At 39.0% G+C, this 22,127-nt stretch overlaps 2 protein-coding genes across 5 annotated transcripts in view; both read left to right on the top strand.

The window, feature by feature from the left end:
• sned1 (sushi, nidogen and EGF-like domains 1) overlaps nucleotides 1-1,713 on the top strand; it is a gene marked incomplete at its 5' end in the record, with an annotated part of 30,028 nt that extends 28,315 nt beyond the window's left edge. For 2 of the 3 annotated variants that reach the window (XM_083911122.1, XM_083911121.1), the window contains 2 exons: nucleotides 466-553; nucleotides 699-868. In XM_083911122.1, the coding sequence (XP_083767248.1) occupies nucleotides 466-553; nucleotides 699-810 (200 nt within the window). In that variant the 3' untranslated portion in view covers nucleotides 811-868. The other variant, XM_083911123.1, reaches the window with a different exon arrangement.
• Nucleotides 1,714-3,931: 2,218 nt separating this feature from the next.
• Nucleotides 3,932-22,127, top strand: part of ryk (receptor like tyrosine kinase) — a 43,535-nt gene continuing 25,339 nt past the window's right edge. For both annotated transcript variants that reach the window (XM_083940274.1, XM_083940273.1), the window contains exons 1-5: nucleotides 3,932-4,544; nucleotides 17,976-18,097; nucleotides 18,188-18,287; nucleotides 18,659-18,790; nucleotides 21,712-21,774. In XM_083940274.1, coding sequence (XP_083796400.1) covers nucleotides 4,334-4,544; nucleotides 17,976-18,097; nucleotides 18,188-18,287; nucleotides 18,659-18,790; nucleotides 21,712-21,774 — 628 coding nt within the window. In that variant the 5' untranslated portion in view covers nucleotides 3,932-4,333. The remainder of the gene's footprint in view (nucleotides 4,545-17,975; nucleotides 18,098-18,187; nucleotides 18,288-18,658; nucleotides 18,791-21,711; nucleotides 21,775-22,127) is intronic.

Raw genomic sequence — 22,127 nt, 5'->3', positions numbered from 1 at the left:
GTTTTTAAAACATAAGTCAAGAAGTGTAACTGTTATAAATAAGAAAAGTCATAGCAGACAATGGACTATGGACAATTTGATATAAATCAGTCATCTTGGTAGCAATAAAATTTTAGCTTTTACCAAAAAGGCAGTTTTCCCACACTAACTAGGTAATACATTCTGTGACATCCAACCTCAAACCCCCCTCTTAAACAAAGTAAACAATTCAGTTAAACAATGTCAGTTAGATTTAACTAATAATCCGATGTTGATGAAGCTGTGTATGAGGAGACACTGGACGTACCCTCGCCCCTCGAGTCCTTTTCTTCTCCTAAACATCCAGCGTCAGATTGTTTAAACATTCCTTTCCTAAAACCATCCATCAGCTAGAAGGAAGGGCCCATATGACTCCTAAAGCATCCAGCAGACTTTCCTTACTCGCAATATTTCAAACATTCATACCTCATGTTGTGTGACCTGCAGTGTGCCAGCGACTCCCGCACCCCTGTACCCGTCTCTTCTCTGAAACCAAGAGTGTGCCCGTCTGGGAGGATGGAGTGTGCCACTACCTGTGAGTCACATCAACCTTGGATCTCCTGTTCTGGCCTTACATGCTTATACTCATCGTGTCCTATCGTTTGTGATGTTTAAAGATCAAAGCGAAATAGAAGCAGAGATTATTTGTAACTAATAGATCCATGTTTCATTCTTCACAGGTACAAAAGGACGTATAAAGTACAGCAGGATGTTTGTTATCGAGAGATTTGTGAACCGATGCCTCCAAAAAAAAGTCAGAGTGAGTTGAAAAAGCTGTCTGAACAGTGGTGAAGTTGTTTATAGCAAATAAAACAATGCAATTCTTTTCACACGCTGATATGACCTTTCTTAACAGCCAGAAGAACAAGCAGACAACAATAAAGGTTTGTTTTTCCCCAATTCAATCCACATTATGATATTTTTGTACTGAGGTGTGTATATATATAAATATATGCACTGTAGAAGATTGCAAGATTACATTGTCAACAAGTATCCTAAAAAGGAGTCTTTTCCTCTGTTATTTCTAGAACACTTGGATGCTGATGAGAGGACTGTCATCACTGTCATGTGAAAAATCTAACTTCAATTTTGGTGTTTATAATCTACTTGAAGTAACTGATTATGGTCATTGTTGTGCTGAGAAACCCTGTCAGAACCCACTGTAACATTTTAGAAACAGTTTATCATTCATCTGAAACAAGGTTGTGTTTGTTCTTTCCTGAGAGCTGTGTTTGTAGCTCCGTGCTTCATGAGAGGACTTCAGTCAATCGAACGAAAAATGATCCCACTCGTTTATCATTTTCGATGTCTGATGACGGATTTTTTTCCTACAAACACATACGTATGCAAATATTAATGGTAAGCAGTCCGCTGTACTGCATCAGAGACCTTATATACCTCAGTTCCATGTCCGTGGTGACACATTAGGAGAGGTTTTTATTATTTGTGATTCAGCTGCAGGTTTTTGTCCCTCAGGGAAATAACTGTAGAGTGTTCCAGGCCCAGTCTTTTCCTTATACACTCCCCAGACCTCCTTATAAAGACAATGGGAAATATATGTTTTCTCCACACTCCATAAATTCATCTCTTCCTCTGACAATCGTGCGCAGTGTTTTCTGTGTATAAAAATCATTTTTCTGTCTTAGCAGGCATCACTGCTAGCTACTCTGTAAATAGTGTTTATAGGCCATTTTGTAGGTGAATATTTTAATAATAAAAATGTTAAAATGATTTGTGCTTCTGGTGTCTTTTTGGGTTTATATTGGCATCTTGGATTGGATTTTAGAAAGTAGACATGGCCTGACTTACAGGACCTATTTTTGCTGAGGTTGTCATTTTATGTATATGGAACCTGCTAAGTGTCTCCTTTCAAGCAAATAACTTCTTTGGGATGCAGCACTACCATCACACAGACATTGTCAACCATTTCATTTAATTAGCCCTGGGTATTGGTGGGTAATGTATACATACATATATATACATAGTCATTTGAAAGTACAAAGATACAGTCTATACAAACGGATAGTGAGTAGCCTTAATATGGGTTTGGCTTTAATCCCAACCCTAATTTCCAATTTTTGCTGTGGAGTAAGAACATTTCTATGATCACCAACTGTACAACCAATTGAACTAGTGCAAAGGACACAAAACAGTACCATTACAGCAGAATACATTATCGTACAAAATAGTACTAAAAACAACCTTAAAAAAAGGATTCCCCTAACACTGCAGTCCTGGGGAACAAATTAAATATGGTCACATTGAGCGCAGTGCTGGACCCAACGCAGGACATGTCATGTGATTAATTTGCATTTAAAATCAACACTTTTATTTCATCATCGATTCGGTCTATTGACCTTTATCCGGACCCAATGTCCTTGATGTAGGTCTTGATTAATTTGCATTTAGCCAAAGACAAGACAAACTGTTGTACAGTTGTTTCTATAGTTAAACAAGATAAAAATGTATCATATCTAAATTACATTAAATAATGTATTTTAAGTATTTCAAATATATAAACAAAAGCTCTTAAAGTATTAACTGATTGAAATTGAAATACTGCCCATCTCTGACAACAAGTATGGTAGTCTGCCTTTTATTCAAATGAGGCAGATGGGGACATGGCTCAAAAAAACAGTGGGTGGGTCTATGCTCCCTTAGTGAAAATGACTTCACATTCTTCCCTCTACAGTCTCTCTGACTCTTAACTGCTTAAAAACTCATCCAAGTAACAGTGAGAAATACCCAAATACATCACCAGACATTCTAAAATAACACAAGACTGAATGTCTGGATGAGTAAAATGATATGTGTTGGCTGTCACATTAGATCTCCAACCAGTTGAACATCTTCAGCGGAGTTCCAGGGAGCACTGAAGCTGTTGTGGAGGCGGACAGCCCCCTAAAACCTTACTTAAGACACATGTGTATTCCACACACTACTGTTAAACACATTTATTTATCATGGAGTAATCTGCATTACACTTAAATGTTGTGTAGATGCTTTCTATGGGATTTTAACTATACATAGGGTCAATGGTTGCACAGTGCTTATTTTATTTTCATTCTTTCTCAGGCCAGATGGAACAGCAACATGAGGGTGAAAACAAGTTTTGCTTTTACATGTGAAAAAGGCTATTTTACCCATGATAAGAGCGACAGTTGCCCAATACCTCCCACTGCTCACATCACTTTTAGGGCCCATGATTGAAGACCACTGACATGATCCCTGAAACTAACACAAACTAACTGCAGACAGCATGCTAATGCTAATAAAGCTAATGTCCCACTGGTGAAAACATGCCCCTGCCCTTTACCTCTAAAAAGCAGACTTCTCATTATATAGCAGTATTTGCATTTTGGCATGTTTAGAATAATCATCCCACTTGTTCTCCAGACTTGCGGTTTTTGTGCTGCCTTCAATTAACCTCGGAAAGTCACTAGTTGTGAGTGTCTTTCCTACCCACCCTGCCCAATGGAGTGCCCATGGTCGGATAATGACATGTGTATTGGATATATATATATATATATATATATATATATATATATATATATAAATATATAGCTCTTTAGAAATGGAATCATATTTTATGTATTAAATGCATATACTCCATTTATATTAAAAGAGGGAATATGATATAGGCTAGAGCTATTTCTGATGTACTTTCCTTAGCGACAACTCAATGTGTAAATGTAACATAATCACACATTTACAACATTTATGGATACAGGTGTAACCTGTGTGTTTGGCTTGTTTTTACTCAAAGTGGTCCTATCCTTTTTTGGTTCGTCATTTACAGTCAGTGTGTAAAATATTCCCGACAGCCCCTGAAGGCATCACTCCCCTCCTGTAGTCAGAGCTGAGCGCCCCCGCGGCCCCCCTCCCTGCTCCAGTGAAAAGTGAGATAGTGAGGAGAAAGACCATGGAGGGACAGAGCTGGATGTATTAGCTCGCGTTTGCTACTTTAGGGAACCTGGTTCCTTCTTTCATTTTCGCCTCAATGTGGCGAAACCCGGTGTGTATTTAGTGTGTTGGGAAAAAGTCGTAAAACTTAACATTTAAACATTCAGCGACAGTCTGACGGACGGTTAGCACACCCCGACGAAAGTTAGCCTGCTGCGGCTAACTTAGCCTGTGTCAGCTAGCGAGAGAGGACAAAAAACAGGCGAGTGGGAAAGGAGTTAGTGGTAAAAGTGGCGCTGCGGCGTAAAGTAACTAGGAATGTTGCCTTCCGGGATAAACTTTAGATACGGATGAGAAAGAAACAGGCCACTGGGGAACACCGAGAACAACTGCGAGCCAGACGACCGCTGCTATGTTGGGGTTGATTCACGGCTCTGGCAGCCCGCCTGAGTCCCGAGGTTGGCCACACTCGGTGCTGTGGAGGCTGGGGGGCTTCTTCTTCCTCCTGCTACTGGAAGGGGCTGGCTGCCTCGCCAACCCGAGCAGCACTTCTGGCGTCAACAACAACAACCACCCTAGCGTCAACATATACATGAGTGTTGAGGAGGTGAAGAAGCTTTTGGGTAAGAAGGCCTGCATGTATAGCCAACTGACTCCAAACGTTGTGATCAGTGTGTCTGTTGTGATGCAGTTGTGCCACTGTGTCCCTCACATCTGCACTTTTCCATCTGAGACATTACTGAACTTAGTGAAGCTTTGTTTAAAGAGCACCCATAGTGTTATAAACAACATGAGTCAGTGGTGATTTGGGTGTAAATACGCCTGGCCCACAGTGGAGCACTTAACTTTGGACCAGTACCATGAGTTCTGCTGTAAATCTGTTAAGTGTTATACATTAAAATGGAAAAGTCATCCATACCATGGCAAACTTGCATTGGACCCTCTCTAAATGTCTAAAAACAGTTATGATAAAATACTTAAACATAATTACTTCTTATTTATTATATATAAGATTAACCATCACAAAAACAGTAGACAGCTGGCAGTAATGGATTTTTTAGACATTAGCATAACCAGTGGTGTCTGGAGGGTATACGCAGGTGTAAGAGTATACTCACCTCTTTTTCTGTCAGTTTACAGTATACCCAACTAAAAGCCATTAGACTATATAGGAGAGTAACGCCTGCTCATCTACATCTACACCATTGAGCATAACCATAAAGATCAAAGTGTAATACTTGACAAAAACTGTATCATGTGTGAATATGAAATCGGTTCAACTGTTATGTACAATGGGGGTCAACATATAATTTGATATCCTTTCACATAAAAAAGCCAAAAGTTCCCTCATTTCCAAAACAAGCTTGAAGCAGCTTCCCAGCTGTTGTGTGTTTCAACGCTGGGCTGCATCAACAAAGGTATGCTGATGTGTCACCAGGAGTAGTGGAAAGTAGGAAGTGACTAAACCATACATTCAAAACCACAAGAAGAATGGCATTTTTGTGGTTGAGTGTCAGTTTTAGATTATATGAAATGAGCTGCAGGGAGGTACCTTTGGTCCATTATTCAGCTACAGAAGATGCACAAAGATGCTGGGTTTTATGTAGCCTATGATTTGGACCAGGGGCTGTGACTGCCTTTGCTATACTGCCCGAGGCATTAGTATTTGAGCCGTAATGTACGCAAATATTTAAAAAAACAAAAACTTGTCAGAGCTGCAGAATAGACAGAATTGCACTGTTTTTAAGTGCAGTAAGCGTAGATGTCCTTGTTATGGTGGCTATAATGGTGTGTGCGAGTGTGACACAATAAGCTAACATCCTTCATTCTGGTGCCAAGGTTGAGACAGTCAATGGATTGGTCCTAAATTTGATAATTTAGGGTTTAGTGAAGATGTGTTGAGGGTGCAGTTTGGAACTAGTCATTTACCATGTGAGTGCCACTTTACAGTCTAATGAACGGGTAGAAGTGCTGGTGCGTGATGTCTTTGTGGAGGGAGGAAGCTGATGTTGCAGCTTCTCAAATGAACTAATGTGCCGCTGTAAATAAATGTATCATCAACTTATAGTGGCATCAGCATTTTTGCATCAGATGTGATTCAGTAGGACTAAGCTACAGTTGTTTCTGTTATCAAGTTGTGTTGGAGTTTTTCACCGCTGCCAACTGCTATGTTTAGACCCTTAAATGTTTGAACTCAATCTTGAGCCTCATGTTGATGCAAATTCATGGCAGACCTTCCAGATCTTGTGATGCTGCTTTAAAATTGTAAACAGGTAAACTGGATGATTTTGGTCTCTGGCCCTTTACAAGAGCATTAAACTAGCACTCACTCTTCTGTTTAAATAACATTCCAGCTCTTTTCCTCCCCTCTATAATCTGACTGGTGTTAGACCGTGGGCTTTCTATGTCTCTTTTGGTTCCTCTTGTTCTCCATCACGCTGTAGTTAATCTTCTGCTGCCAGACAAGGACCTCTCTTGTGGTTTGCTTGAAACCTTGTCTGGTCGTGTGGAGAAATCTCTTAATGTTTGACAACTCCGTGTGCGGAGCTAAAAGTATGTGTGGTCAGAAACTTCCATGATGCGGTGGCAACTGTAGGAAAAAATATGTTGGAAGGAGGTGAAACTGGCATCAACTTCACATTGGCGATATGATGGGCTGCTGGAGAGTGTTTCTGCAGTTTCACACAGAGGTCCAAAGTTTACTTTTGTTTTTAAACCAGCTGTAGTTGTGACAAAACATCAGACTAATTAGTAAACATAATGAAGGAAAATTCTTTATGTATATTATGGAATCATGTTTTTTTTTCCTAAATGAAAACCGATTGATAATGTGCAACTGTAAAAACGTGATTTGGCAAAAAAGTCAAATAGAGAATCAGCATCAGATGGCAAAGTCTTTTAAATATTTATTTTTTACTCTACTGATTTCAGTCTGCCCTCAACAAGTTTGTGACCAGCTCTGTATGCACACATGCTCTGACATACATGCCTAACTTCCTGTACACAAAAAAAGGAATGTATTTTCCTAAAATTGTTCTCTGAATTACAAATGTCCTCTGTCTGCGGTAATGTGAGTTTCTGGAGAATCTTAACATAGTATTCAGGGGGACTGGATGACATTCTGACTTTACTGCTGGCACATTGGGACATGTTCAAAGTAGTTTTAGTGTATGTTGTGTTTGGATTTGCTCCATGTGTTTTCTTTATTTATTGAGAAAGCAAATCAAATGTGTGTTTTGTACCAAAAGCTTGTAGTTTAGTGCATAATAATTTGTGATTTATAATATGGCATGTAGATTGGTTTATAACTAAAAAAAACAGTGTCACATGGGAGAAGGTTTGATGATGTCTCAGACTGTCATAGCAGGAGAAACACGGGTGTAATTGATAACATGTCACAATTGTTTATAATACAATGAATGATGGCACAGTCCTGAAACTGCCACAACAGTATGGGATGGAGCAGAACAATTTATCAGGTACACCTGTGCGTTTTCTGACATGGCATGTTACAATGTCTGCCTTTGGCTATCATACAGGCAGGGCTGAACCATTAATCATGTTTGAAATAAAACAGTGCTTTCAAAGAGTGCCATTTTCAAATCACAAGAGTTGTGATTTTCTGTTGGGCTGTAACACAAATTATTACCAGTGTCAACAAGCGCACTGTACGCTAAAGTCAGTGTTGCCAAAAGCCATATATGTCAGATGTTTTCTAAATGAGCATCGCTTAACTATGTTTAACCCCATTCTGACCATTTTGAAATTGATTGTCTCCAGTGGATCTGTATTCTTGCAAATGTTCAGTAATACAATTATATTACAATAAAGCATAGACACTATTGTGATGGGGAAAAAGTGATCTCACCAAGCTATAAAGTCTTGCTGTGGTCTCTCTGCTTTTAAAGCAGATGGACTCTCCATTCAGGATTTCATTCTGATAACTTTAACAAACAACCTGACTCGAGGGGTTAAGAACAGGAAAACGTCATGCTTGAACTGAAACAGGGTTTTGCATGCTCAGCGTGTTTGTCTGTGGATGAACTACAGGCAGCATCCCTGATTGTTTTTGCACATGACTAATGGGTGATTGAGCTGTCTGTCTCAAGAAACCAACTCTCCACATGCATTCCTACCCTCACCTCTCATGTCAGCTGTGTCTCAAGATCCGCATCCTTGGTCTGAATTTTGCAGTAGCTGCCAGCTCATATTCAGTTACTTCAGCCATGCTTAACCCACACAATCAGTTTTGGCTGGACGGCAGTTGAAAAAGGCTAAAACTACATGCAACTTATTGTTTTTACAAAACATGGCAAATTGCAAGGTCCACAGTGGAGGAAGTGCTTCTGATTCAGGTCAAAAGCTGGCCAGATCACACAAATTTGTTCTTTTTCAGATGTGAAGCTAGCCGATTGACGTGTCAGCATGTACAGTTATAAATATCTAGAGTCAGACTTCTAACGGGCGCTGGACGTCCTTAAAAACACTTTCAAATACAAGGTTTGAAAAATGCTTGAATGCTTGATAAAGTGCTTGAAACTGTTTGAAATTTAGGTAACACAGGCAAAAAGTAGGGCGATAACTAACGTTTATTTTCATTATCGATGGAGCTACCATTTTTCTGTCGATTGATTGACTAATTGTTACAGCTCTAATGCTAAGTATTTTTAAATGTATTAATTTGTTCCTTCTGTAGAATACTTTCATGAACCATAATTTATAGCATTATACTGTATATACTTTATATATATATATATATATATATATATATATATATATATATATATATATATATGCAATTTACCACAGCTGTAATGTGCTGGAAAATCTTGATAATGCACCTTAAAATACTTGAGAAGTAAAGAAATAATCCTGGACAGTATCAACAGGTATAATTTAGTCCCAGGGGCGAGTCTGTAAAGCACCAGAAAAGTGGCCATCACACTCTTCTTGACCATGTTTTAACATATTCAAATGGCTTATTTTGTTCAGCCCTAATGATATTCTGTCGATCAGCTAATCAACTGTTTTTTTTAAGCTGAAACGGTTAACATATGCCAATGTTTATTACCATAAAGATTTCAAAACTCAAGAATGTAATTTATTTTAAAGGTCGTTCAGAAATGTATTTGGATTGTGAGAGACGCTGCATCACACTGCTCACTAAACACCAGGGTAAGCTGCAGATTACATTCACAAGGACTATGATCCAAACTATGACACTGGTTTTACAGGCTACAATAGCCTACTTTCTTTTTCGATTTGCTGGCATTTTGACCATCCATGTGATCATTTAAAGATGAGGGATGAAGTAAAACTAAGATTGTTGTACATTGATTTTCTGTCTCCTATAATAATGACCCTTTTGAGCCCAGTTTTCCATGGTAGACCAGGCAACACATTACTCTGAGGAATTTATTTTGGTGGAAAGTAAGCACTAAGAAAGTCTGTTCTAGTTCTTACATGGCATACTCACTGTGTCACTGGTCTTGCTGTTCACTGTAGTAGTGCTGGGCTTTTCTAGTCAAAGCAAAATCATAGCTTCCCATTCCCATAACAAATTTAGTTTTGTGTAGACACAAAAAGAAGTTCCCTATTAAAACCAAATCATTCCCTATTAAAATGACTGTTTCAATGTTCATATCATCCATTCATGGTTAATCAAGATCACTGACAAGCAATCTGATCAGGGAGCGTCAGCATGGCTCAACATCTGATGGAGCGTTGACATAAATATTTTATTCAAAATATTCAAACTATAACATCTTTTCAAAAGTCTGTCTGTGCTTGGTGCAACAATATACATATCAGCATCATGTCCCAGTTTAATTGTTTCATTAAGATCACAATCCAGATCATATCCATAAACTGAACTAAGCCTACTTTTAGGGAGCACAGAGCAAAGTTTTGGTGAGCAGCAGAGATGCGTGGCATCAGAGCCATGGAAAAGAGACGTCAGCTGGTTTAAAATGAACTCCTCATTCTTACCGATCAACAGGGCTCCACCATACACATCTCTAAATGCACAGTAGGACGCAGATCCAAGAGATTATTTTAGTCATTTAAAATTGCCTTTAATATAGAAAGGACATACAAATACGTAGGAAAAACCAATTGAATACAATCTGATCACCATATGGCAGAATCTAACTCCACCTGGTGTTACAACTACATCACATATTGTAATATGTAAAAACACAGACATTTTCCTTTTAATTTCACTGTGACTACAACAGGGAAAATTCTAGCAATGTGGACATTTTTCCCCTCGGCCCGATCGGATGAGTAGGTCAGAGTTTCGCTTAATTCTGGCTGATCATGAAAAATATCCAGGTCTCAAAAAATGTGAGCAAAAGTGTAAAATTGTCCTTGTATTCTGAAGAGCCAAGTGCATGTCAGCTAACGAGCCTCCCCTTCCTCCAAAGAGCTGAAAGGAAAGCGGGGGCTTTGAAAAAGAGCCTGTGAACAGTGAGCAGTGATTGGCAGCAGCATTCATTTCCTTCATGCCACTCTCCAAGGATCCTGTGGTTGAATAGGGGAGCCCCTCTTTCACATCTTTTGTCTGAGAGCAGCAGCACTCAGACAAGAGATGGGTGGTTGCTCGACAGGAGATTCTGTAAGGCAACCGGCCATTTTATAAATTGTTTCCCTTGAGTTAAAATCAGAAAGTTGGCATTGGAAATAGACAATCATGTTTTCTGTTTGCCCATGTGACTGCAAATGCCACAAGAATCTGAGTTATTCTGTAATTCTATTGAGACCAAAGTTCATTGATTTAATATACCTCTTATTTGTGGAAATGAAGCAGTAGATGTTGAAATCACCTATTTTTCAAGCCTTATGTTTCTGTAGCATTTCTAAAACAGAGGATAATTTAGTTAGGAAACACACCTTTCTAAACTAAAAAACAGAAACAAAATATTTGACCTTGCACACACAACCCCGGCTTTCAAACCGCGGCTGTACTCACAAAGGTGCCCATGTAAAACAGCAGCCAAAAATAGAAAACTGAGACGTTGTGCGTGAGACTTCTTAAATGACCCGTTAGTTTGCCTCAAACTGCTAATCATTTTTTCAGTAAACCATTTAATATTTGTTGAGTAAACTAAGGAGCCCCTTTAAGCAACAAATAACCATCAACGAGGTGCCTATAAGGGACAGCAGCTGACAGTCTTGCTCAGATTCCTTTCCCTGCCTTCATCCTCGTTTGCCCTTGGGGCACTTTGTGGAATAGAAGAGGGAAACTGATGTATGGTTCCTTTGAAGCGAATCAAAGAAAACCACAGAGATTGTGACTTAATGTGTGTGTTTCTTCCAGCTGTAAGATGCTTTCAGATGTGACTATTTTTGCTGCTGTTGCAGCCCGACTGTCGAAGCTTCGTTGGTATCTGTGGTCAGGTTGTTTGGTTGTGCTTTTCAAATAACATACTACTACATGATGACTAACTAGACCTAGTAAAGCCATATAGGCTAGGATAACTTTATTTTAAATAACTATTATTATTATTATTATTATTATTATTATTGTTGCTGCACTTTCCTTTTCATTGTATATGTCAGTACTGATGCTTTTCTTGAGTTGATGGAGGTAAAGAAGCTTCTGTTGGGTCATACACTAAAGCTTTTCTATGTCTTTCCTTTGGAAAGAAAGGTGTATTGCTGCCAGTGAAAAAGCCTCAGTAGTCAAGTTTCCATCCAAATGTTGTTCACATTTAAACCAAAGAAAATGGGAATTGATGTGCGTTTCCATCCCCTGTTGTTATGTGACTCTCACTTTTGTGTGTCCTTCTTTTTGATTATCCCTACCAACTCCTGTCAGTGCAGAGGGTGTTATTAAAGCAAAGGGTTGTAATTTGATAACTGTTATTGAAGATGGGCTTTTATTTTATAAAGCAACTAGCAAGTCTTGTGATCATTTAAATGAGCACTTGCAAGCCTGCTTATTCTGAATATGGTTTGAATATGTCGTCATTCATATGATACTTATGTTACAGTTCCCCTGTAGTTGAGCAAAGTTGAAGCAATTGTGGAATAGCTGTATTGCATTTCCACTTTTCATATTAAACTTAATAATGGATTGGATTTATATAGCGCTCTCAGTACTCAAGGTGCTATACAGAGACCAGGTTCCATTCATTCACACAGACATACATGGTGGTGGTAAACTACGACAGTGTCTTGCCCAAGGACACAACGACCATGGCACAAGTAGGGCAGGGATCGAACCGCCAACCCTTTCGGACATTGGCCGATTCGCCCTACCAACTGAGCCACAGCCGCTGATATAAAAGAAGTAGTTGCAATGTTTTACCCCACCAACCTGAATCAGCTGTGAAACATGTTTTTTTCTTTTCTGGTTTGCTGTCTGTAGCTTGTTCTGTAAAAGTTTTAATGGAATCGCTGCTGGATTAGCACCAGACGTGTGTTCTTTGGTAATATGCTGCAAAAACACGTATAATCTTTTTTAAGCTACCGTTTTCCCAAGCATGTTTGTTGGCAGCATACTCATGTGATGGTAAAACACTGGTGGCAGTGACCTTACCTTATGAAGACCGGTGCAGTAATCATTTGCTTTAATATTCTTATACCTCTTGGCTGACAGATTAAACTTCTTTAATGATTTTAGCATTGGGCTACTTTACACAATATCTTGTTCAATCACAAACCAAATTCCAGTCTCCTCACTATATAGCTTTTCTTGTGTATCTGATATGTAATACTTTCAGATCCTTCGTACATTACTCCCCTCTCCTGCCTGATGCATTTGTTTGGAGTTTCCAGTTGATAGAGTTTCACGCCGGTCCTCATTTTCTCCTTCCTTGGTTAATGTCGCCAGTATCTTCCTATTGAACGGCTGGAGGGAGGGCTGTTTATCTCCTGAGCACTCAGGGATGAAGGCTTTGGGAGGTACAGTGTCGACTGTGTGCACAAGAGGGTCTTTGTTATATCTGTCCTGGACCTTACCACCTGGCCGTGGTCGCCTTTTGTTCTCCTCTTTCAAAGTCTGCAACGTGATCCACAGTTTGCAAGAGAACACTGCATGTCAACTAAAAACTTTATAGAGCCCAACATTTTAATGCTGCTGTAAGTTATAGTTGTGTATTGACATCTGTATATGAAAGGACGGAATGGCTCTTTTCAGTATATTTTTAAGACTGATTTGATATGTGATGTTATGTAAAAGGTTTACGACAACAATGTATCCGTGCCAGTTTCAATGTCTGAACCAGTAATAAAAATGTGGGAGGACAGAGTCAGTGAGTAATCCTCCTGTCTCCTAACCTGACTCTCGCCAGATGAATTTTGTTTCGACTTGCTTCGCTCATCCATCTGGGATCGCTCGACTGGGAAGCAATTTTAGGAGACTGAGCCGTATCAAAAATCCTTGCATATGATTGGATAAACCACTTTTCCGTCATCTTTATTGACGTGCTACTTCAAACACTCACATCGAAACCAACCCTTGACGCTAATGAGAGCGACGCAGGGAAAAGTCAAACAGAACAGCCAACGTGGTTTCCACCAACAAAAGCCTTCAGAGGGTTTTCTGGTGTTCTTTTAAAGAAGAAATATTTGGTATTGGACAACAAGGAGGAAATGGCAGCATCGATGTTGACGCCTGCTTCTTCGATGCGAGCCGCCATTGTAGTTTGAATCACAAGTCGTTTCTCCGCTACATCACATCTATAAAATCCCGCCCGGCGGTCCCGATTGGCCTGACCGTTTTTTGCAGACCCTGAAATCACTTTCCTGTGGAGAGAATCCAGATGGTTGAATGGAGCTAGGCGGAGTCAAGGCTGAAGCAGGGCAGAACTATAGTCATCTGGCGAGAGTCAGGTTACCTGTCTCCCTTCCCACAGCTGGAAGAAGTGTCAGTGCGCCCTTGAGCAAGGCACTTAAAATAGGAGGACTTGTCCGCTCTAGCGTGTTTGTACTGTAGGAATGTCAGCAGGGAGTTTCTTGGAGAGTATTTGTGCAGGGTTTAGTATAGATTGCTTGTGTGTTTAATCCGTTGACCCAACAAAGTTGTGCATCTGGGAATTTTTTCCCCACCAAGATTCGGCCACAAGGGAAGATCCAAAGATGAAGAGGGTTTTTATTTTAATGTTGATTATAAGGTATGCTGCTTAATATAGGAGATAATTAAACTCACTTTCAGAAATCTATAGAAGTCTACCCAAATTGTTGTTCCGGCACATACTGCGGGTATAGATTTGTTAAGACCCAAACACTTCTTAAACGTTACTCCAAATCCTGATTTGCAAAGTAGATTTCACTTTTAATGGGACTCTACCTCAATTAAATATATTAAAGTAAAAAACTTTCACATATTGTGCATACTTGCTTATAGATGGAAAAAGTTATATTTCTTCTATCACCCAGCAAAATCTGCAGGTAAAATATATTCATTACACTGAATGAGTTATTGATCACGATAATTACTCCTCCTGTTCATACTGTCTTCCTAATGTGACTCCAGTGTTAAAGATGAGGGGCCTGTTCAGCCAAGGTTAATATGAGGCTTCAGCTGTTTGAGTTGGCCTGATCAAGTGGGTGACAGTCAATTTTGTGCTCTAAAAACTTTAGAAAATACCCTTTAGAAGTTGATTTGCCAAGCTCAGACTGCTGAGGCCTTACAGTATATTTGCTTTGGCTAAACAGTAGAATGTATTTCTGCACAGACTGTGGATTTTGTCCAATGTTTCTTACAGCTGTGTCACATAAGAAAGGAATATCTAGGAAAACAGGAAAATTAGGAAGGAATATAACCTGAAAGGACGAGACAGTTGATTGTTGATAGCTGCCAACAATTTTTTTGCGCTTGTGATAACTCAGCCTCCATTTACAACCGTTTATAGTACTGATTAATTCACTATAATAATTCACTATTCACTATATTTGATTTTGGTTTAAGAGTATTTCACTTAAAGCAGAGGGTATAGTTTTTTAATGACTCTGACTGAAGTTATAATGTTTTTTTCTTAAGCCTCATAATCCAAGGAGTTAAACTATGAAAAGTTAATTAAAGGCCTCTCGTTCCTTCTGTGCTACTCCATTTGGCTGTGCAAGGTGCTGTGGCTTGCTAAAAAGATTTCAAAGCCATATTTTTCAATAAACAATGTCACATCATGCAATAGTGCATGACAAGCATAAACAGTAAAATGTAGCCCTGATTTTAACAGTTGGCTGTTATGGCTGCATGTCACTTTGGGACAAACGATGCATCAATGAAGCCGAGTTTATGCAAACATAGTAGTTCACGTTAGTATGTCCTTATTGCTTGAGGGGCTTACTGCCCCCTTATTTAGGATAATTCATGAAAAATGGTTTCCACTGAGGCAGGACACATTGCATGCTGTAATGTGAGGTATCGATATGAGTTGAAATAGAAAGCCTTTAGTGTTATTGTACAGAATACAACAAAATAGTAATTATTTATTATTATATAACGTTCATCTAGATTTTCTCTATCATTGTTATTTCATTGAGTGTTTTCAGATCATTGCACGTGAAACAGTGTCTTCTGCTCCAGCTATTGTTAATCACTTGACACTAGCAGAGAGAATGGAAAAGTCCTGCAGGAAATAATCCCTCAAAACATAACATGCTGCCAAGTTATTGTGCTGGAATTCAAATAGATGTTATTTTCCATTAGCTTTTACGAGGACAGTTAGCGTTCGAGGTGTTTGCATTTGTAGTAGCAAACAGCACAATGATGCAGTGAGGCACTTTATATGTTGTGACTAAACACTAACAAGAATCTTGTTTACAGGCACACCTTCGACTAATGCAGTTTTCCCATTCCAGAGAGCAGAGTGAGAGTCAGTGGTGAAACTGCAGTGCATGGTTCAACTTCCTTAACCTCAGGAACCACTTATTCCCTTTGCTCAGTCTGTGGACACTGACAGACTCCTGTTGCCATCCGTTCATGTTCCTGTTTTGTTGCAGGACGGGTGGATGGGGCTGTGGGAGGGACAAACTTGAGTTAGGCTCACGCTGATTCTCTTTTGGCCTTTATGCCTGGTTGCATATCTTAATTGATATCAAAGCAGGGTGCCCAAATGTTGAGACAAGGGAGGTAAAAAGAATTAAGTCTGAGAAAGGCAATTATAGCATGAACTAAACTAAACCAAACTGTGTGGCCGTGTGCACATCTGTTAAGTGCTTACATATATGCACCAGAGACTGTGTATGAAAGAGTTACATGCATTATGAACAAAATATCAGATTTTAAGGTTTGATTACAATTAAGCAGATGTATCACAGCATTTTTCAGTTGCTTATTTAAGGCTAGGCTAAACAATAAAGATGTTATCTAAATATTTTATTTTTTATATATTTTGTCCACACAGATTTTAGCATTTGTTATCACCCGTTCTGCAGTTTACATCAGTTTCTACAGAGCTTTATAGGGTCTTTCAGCTCACCGTTTTTTTACACTCCGCAACTAAACTGTTGAGGTTCACTCACATCATCCCATCTGCATTGTTTTTGACTGTACCTACCTGCTCAGCACCACACAACAAACACACAAAGTTAGTGCCTTCCTGGTAAAGTGTAATGTTTAGCAGTTAACCAGGAAAATGTAATTTCATGTATTTACTGTAGTTTAAATACAGTAATACTACAATGTATCTCAGCATTTACATCTATTGCTAAATTCCAATGCCCGTCCCAAGAAGGACCTTTTAAAATGATAAATATAAAACATGTTCACAGACAACAAAGTTAACTAAGTGATTTAGTTAATGCCTAATGGAAAAAAGGATAAAATAAATTAAAATAAACCTTATATGTGCTTATCTTATATAGTAACACAATACAGTATATATATACCAATTGCAACAAAGATTGAACTCCAGACACAGTTTTTTTTCTCGGGGTTTCACCTGCATACCATGGTCCTCATGAGTGTACGCTTTATAAAGAATATTTTCATAGCTTTACCTTGCTTTCAGACAGCTTTTCCAAACTGGGGGTGTGTTGATCCCCATCTACTGTAGCTAATACTCTGATACAAACGTACAACAACCCCACTTTAAATTTTGCAGACTATCCCTGAAAGGCATTTTTAAGATTGCACTTTAATGGTTAAATCTGTTATTTAACTCATTTCTCGTAATAATCATACATAGTAAATCATATTTGTTTTAAGTAATTGTTTAACTATATTTTACTTTTACATGTTTAGACCATGTACAAGGAGCCCCTTCTTAATGAATGGAAAGGAAAGCCAGTTGCCTTACTCTTCGGGCTTGCTTAGATGCTAGTTTATGTAACACCCGTCCCCTCTCTGTGTTGGTAAATGCCTGAGAATGTTTTTAATTGAGCCAATGTGAGAAAGGTCTATGAGCCGGAGCTCTGAGATAGCCCGAGGGTATTGGGGGAGCCTGGGCACATTCTTCCCCTCTCTTTAAACTAGATACTCACAGACTGATAGACAGACCCCACTCTGCCAGACAGACGCTTTCAAGGACTGATAGCGCTGCCCCAGGCCAGGGTTGGGGATTTCACCGGCACATTAGACTTTATTTCATGCAGCAGGGAAAAACACTCTTTAAGCTGGATGTTGTTGAAGTGAATGAGAGAGAAACACAACATATAGTAACTAACCCGTCTAGCTTTCTGATGCCCATGTACAATGGCATTTCCTAAGCTATACATTAACTAAAGACTGTGGCTGTTGTGTTCAAGTCCAGTTTTATCTAAGGCATTCCAGTCCCTTCCTCTTAACCCTTACCCTGCACAATTTTGTTCCCTGAACAGAAAATTGCAGTCATATTTGGATTTTGTCTCACTTGAATGTTTTGAAGTTTTTCACTTGGGCACTAAGAGGTCTCAAGTACTAACAGATGTGGTTAGTCCATCTCCTTTATTGTGGGGAAACCCCCCCTAATCCAAGCTGGCAGTTTGAGTGATATTTTCCATGGCTTGCTCTGTGTGAGAGTCTAAATCTACCTCTAAATTAGAAAATGTGCTGTTTTTTTTTCTTCTTCTGGATTTCAAAAATATTTCTTTTAAGGTACAATTGTATGTCTTCTGTCCTCAAACAGGCCTAGATGCAGAGCTGTACTATGTGCGAGACGATGTGGTGAATCACTACGCTCTCTCCTTCACCCTGCCTGTGCCCAGTGAGACCAACAGCCTTCACTTCTCATGGCATTCCAAGACGAAGGTAAGTCTGATTGTTGATTATCCGCTTCAACACATGCAATGCAACCCATTTGTGTGTTGCCAACTTTTGTTTACAATTCTTTGTTTAAAGGTTGAATATCGGCTTGGCTTCCTCATGGAGAACCCTGTTGCCATGAATCAACCACGGAGCAACATCTCCAGTCAGGGGGAGGTGCCCCATGTTCCCTCTGGTTTGTCAAATTTCCATTTTGCTTGAACTTGTTCTGTGTCTACCGGATTCTGGCCACTAGCATCTTTAAACTCACTAATTACCACGTTATATCTCTTTTGTTCTATCAATACAAAGGCCCAAGTGAAAAAAGAACAAGTTTTAGGGGCGTGGTTGTTTGTCAGAAACAGCAGCCCGGCTCTGTGACACCGTTACATGAAACAATTCTGCTCACCAAATGAGTCATTAAAGCATGCAATTCTATATATTAATCTTTACAATTCACTGATTCGACATGTGATTGCTGGCATAGATTCAAAGCAGATAGGCATGCACTGCAGGAGAAATTTCTCTGAATGACATGAAAGTGTTTGTGTGCGTCTCTCTCTTTAGTCTTTAGAGTGGACCTCTTCTGTTCGGGCAAGGTAGATGGAGAGGCTGTTTTAACAGTGCAGCTCAATCTGACCATCCATGCCAACAACTACACAGTTCTCAACTTCAAGAGGAGGAAAATGTGCTATAAAAGTATGTATCTTAATATTCTAAAGAACTTATTATTATGAATTCATTATTAAATGTGGAAGCAGGGTTTAGGGATAAGGGGTGAGATTAAGTTATTCTTCTTCTCACTTCCTTTTTGATCTTGTAAAGAAAAATTGTTGACATTGACATTAAATTAAAATGTACCGTATTTTTCGGATTAAAAGTCGCTCCGGAGTATAAGTCTCACCGGCCGAAAATGCAGAATAAAGAAGGAAAAAAACATATATAAGTCGCACTCGAGTATAAGTCGCATTTTTTGGGGCAATTTATTTGATAAAATCCAACACCAAGAAACGACATTTCATCTTGAAAGGCAATTTAAAATAAAACTAGAATAGAGAACAACAGGCTGAATAAGTGTACGTTATATGACGCATAAACAACCAACTGAGAACGTGCCTGGTATGTTAACGTAACATTATGGTAAGAGTCATTCAAATAACTATAACCTATAGAATGAATGAATGAATGAATATAGAACATACTTTACATTTACCAAACCATCTGTCACTCCTAATCACTAAATCCACTGAACTCTTCCTTCTCGGTGTCACTTCTGAACAACTCCGCCAACTCCAAGTAGCAGGTAGCATCTTTTTTTCACAAAGCACTTCTGCCATGTCCCGCCCCCGCCGAATTTTGATTGGTTGACGTGTGTGTGTGACGATTGCTGATATACGCCTAGTCTCTTACGTGACTGAGATAAATAATAGCCTGGGCTATTATTTGATATTTTACGGTAATGTGTTAATAATTTCAAACATAAGTCGCTCCAGAGTATAAATCTAAATAAAACTATGAAAAAAACTGCGACTTATAATCCGAAAAATACGGTAATTAAAAAATGAATTTAATTTAAAAAAACATTGCTTTGCAAATATTTCCTAATTGTTTGAATATTTTGATGTTATTTATTCCCATTTTATGTCTTTACTTGTTCAGAACAAATACACGAGTACAAATGTATGGTTAGATTTACACATCAAGAAAGAAGTGCAGCCTTACTGAATATTTTTTTTTCTTTTTCACCAGTGTCATTATGTATCCACCTGTAGACTTTTTTTTTTGTAGCAGGAAGAAGAACAGGTGTAATTAATTAGAATAATGATGGCTGTGCCTGCTGGCTTACTGGGACACTTCAGTGGAACTGAGCCATTCTTAATGTTATTAGTAACACCTGTGGTTTTCCTGCTACGACAAATTCAAAATGTCTGCTGTGAAAAGACCTGTTAGAAACAGTCTAAAACAGGGGTGCCCAACTCTGCTCCTGGAGAGCTACTGCCCTGCATGTTTGAGGTTTCTCCCTGCGCCAACACACCTGAGTCTAATGATTATCAAACCTGTGACGAGCTTCAGCTGCTTGATAACGTGCACATCATTAGACTCAGGTGTGTTGGAGCAGAGAGAAACCTAAAACATGCAGGGCAGTAGCTCTCCAGGAGCAGAGTTGGGCACCCCTGATCTATAACTTACTGTTATGATACTTGGATTAAATAGTTTTTATATTCAACATAGAACCTGGAGTGTGCGGACAGTTTGAGGGATGATGTGTTCAGCACTGTATTTTTTCAGAAACCTTTAAGAGTTATAGCGGGCGATGTACAGGTTTTTGTATTCTGTGTTCAGCACTGTGCTATTTTCAAACTGCTTGAAGATAATTACATGTGACCAGGAGGCTTTTAACCATATTCCCCATGGAAACTAATTTATTCCCATCTTATTTTAAGCATGAGTCAAATTAGCAGCCATAAGAGATGCTTTGTATGCCTGAGTGGTGCGAGCAGAGGACAGACAATGACGCATGCTTACTGTTTTATAATCGCCCTGCGCTTACTGACGTATAGTGATTTGTAATGTCTAGAACTTTTCAAGGGACCTAGAAGTCTTTTTAGGAGCTTAACCTAAAAAACTATTTCACGTTTGTTTCCCTGAGTCCCTAACAAAGAGATTAGTTGGTGAAGTTGTCCTTTCCTGTAGGGTAGGAACTTTTAGAGAGAAGAATACTGGATGTTGATTAGCTAAACACAAGTCTCCCTGTTGTTTTTTAATTAGCACTTTCTTGTTTTTTTGTTTGTACTACCTATCAATATTAGGACTATTAGAACAACAGATGGGAAGTTTATTTAGTCTAAATGACACTGTTACTGACATCTATGCCCTTCTCCTCCAGTGAGAGGGAGAGAGATTTGGAACTTGCGTTTACTTACTAAAGAAGCAGAAAATAAATTCTCTGCAGGTCCTCACCACTTTTAAGACAGCCATTTAGCCGTTTGGTTGGTTTTAATTTCCTTTTAAGGCCCCTGCATTTCTTCTTCCAGCACCAATTAAAACGCCAAAGACAAACATCTGTAAATTAAATTAGAGCACATTTACATTGTTATTATGTTGTATGTGATGTGGTGGAAATTCGGGCTGGGATCTTTAGGCACCTCACGATTTGATTTCTGATTCAGAGGACTTAGATGTGATGATTAAACAATGCATCAACATTTTCTCTTTATAAACATGATTTATTTTTCCTTGCCGTGTGGCTGCTTTGTTCTTCTAAATCATAGCATCTAATGACCCATAACTAATATAAAAAAAATTAATGAAGATACATTTACTTTCTTAATTCAATGAGACACAACTTGCATATCCAATTATTATTATTTTTTTGCATCGAGACATCATCTTTCATAGACGCATCTAAGAATCAGTATTTAACTGAAATACACGACTCTTCATTTTCAGAAATAACTGACAGTAAAAACTTATTTCAACCTTTGTCAATGGCAGTTTTAGTTTCATTCACTACATTACCTTTGTTTTGTCCTTTCTTTATGACATATGGCACTGATTATGGGAGGTTTGTGAATGAGATTGAGTAGAGATATAATTCTCTTTTCTTCCTCTGTGAACAGGAATCGATTCTGAACCAAAGATTCCCATTCCCCTCAACAATAACACTCTTCCACGGCCTGACTGTAAGTAATCTCCCATCCACATCATCTCCTTATCCCTCTCTAGCAGCTCCATATACTATTGGTGGCATCAGCCTGATAAGACGGTGGCTAGATTAGTACTGAGAAGTCTCTCTGTAAAGCAGTGCACATTATTCAATCTTTCCATAACCAAGGCCTGCGATTCCAGAGCTCAAAGAGAAGCATTCATTCTCCTATTGAAGTGCACTCTGTCACCCCTCCACCCCTTGGAGTGGCTGTCCTCTTCCAGTGGGATTTATTCAGACTCTTTGTGAGCCCACTGCCCCAGTAACAAAGTGCCATTAGTGGGTTGTCTCCCTTCTGCTTCGGTAGGCCCGAGGAACCTGGGGCCCTCA

Source organism: Echiichthys vipera, assembly GCF_963691815.1.
Source record: "Echiichthys vipera genome assembly, chromosome: 3".
Lineage (NCBI taxonomy): Eukaryota > Metazoa > Chordata > Actinopteri > Perciformes > Trachinidae > Echiichthys > Echiichthys vipera.
This window is presented reverse-complemented; position numbering and strand designations above follow the sequence as displayed.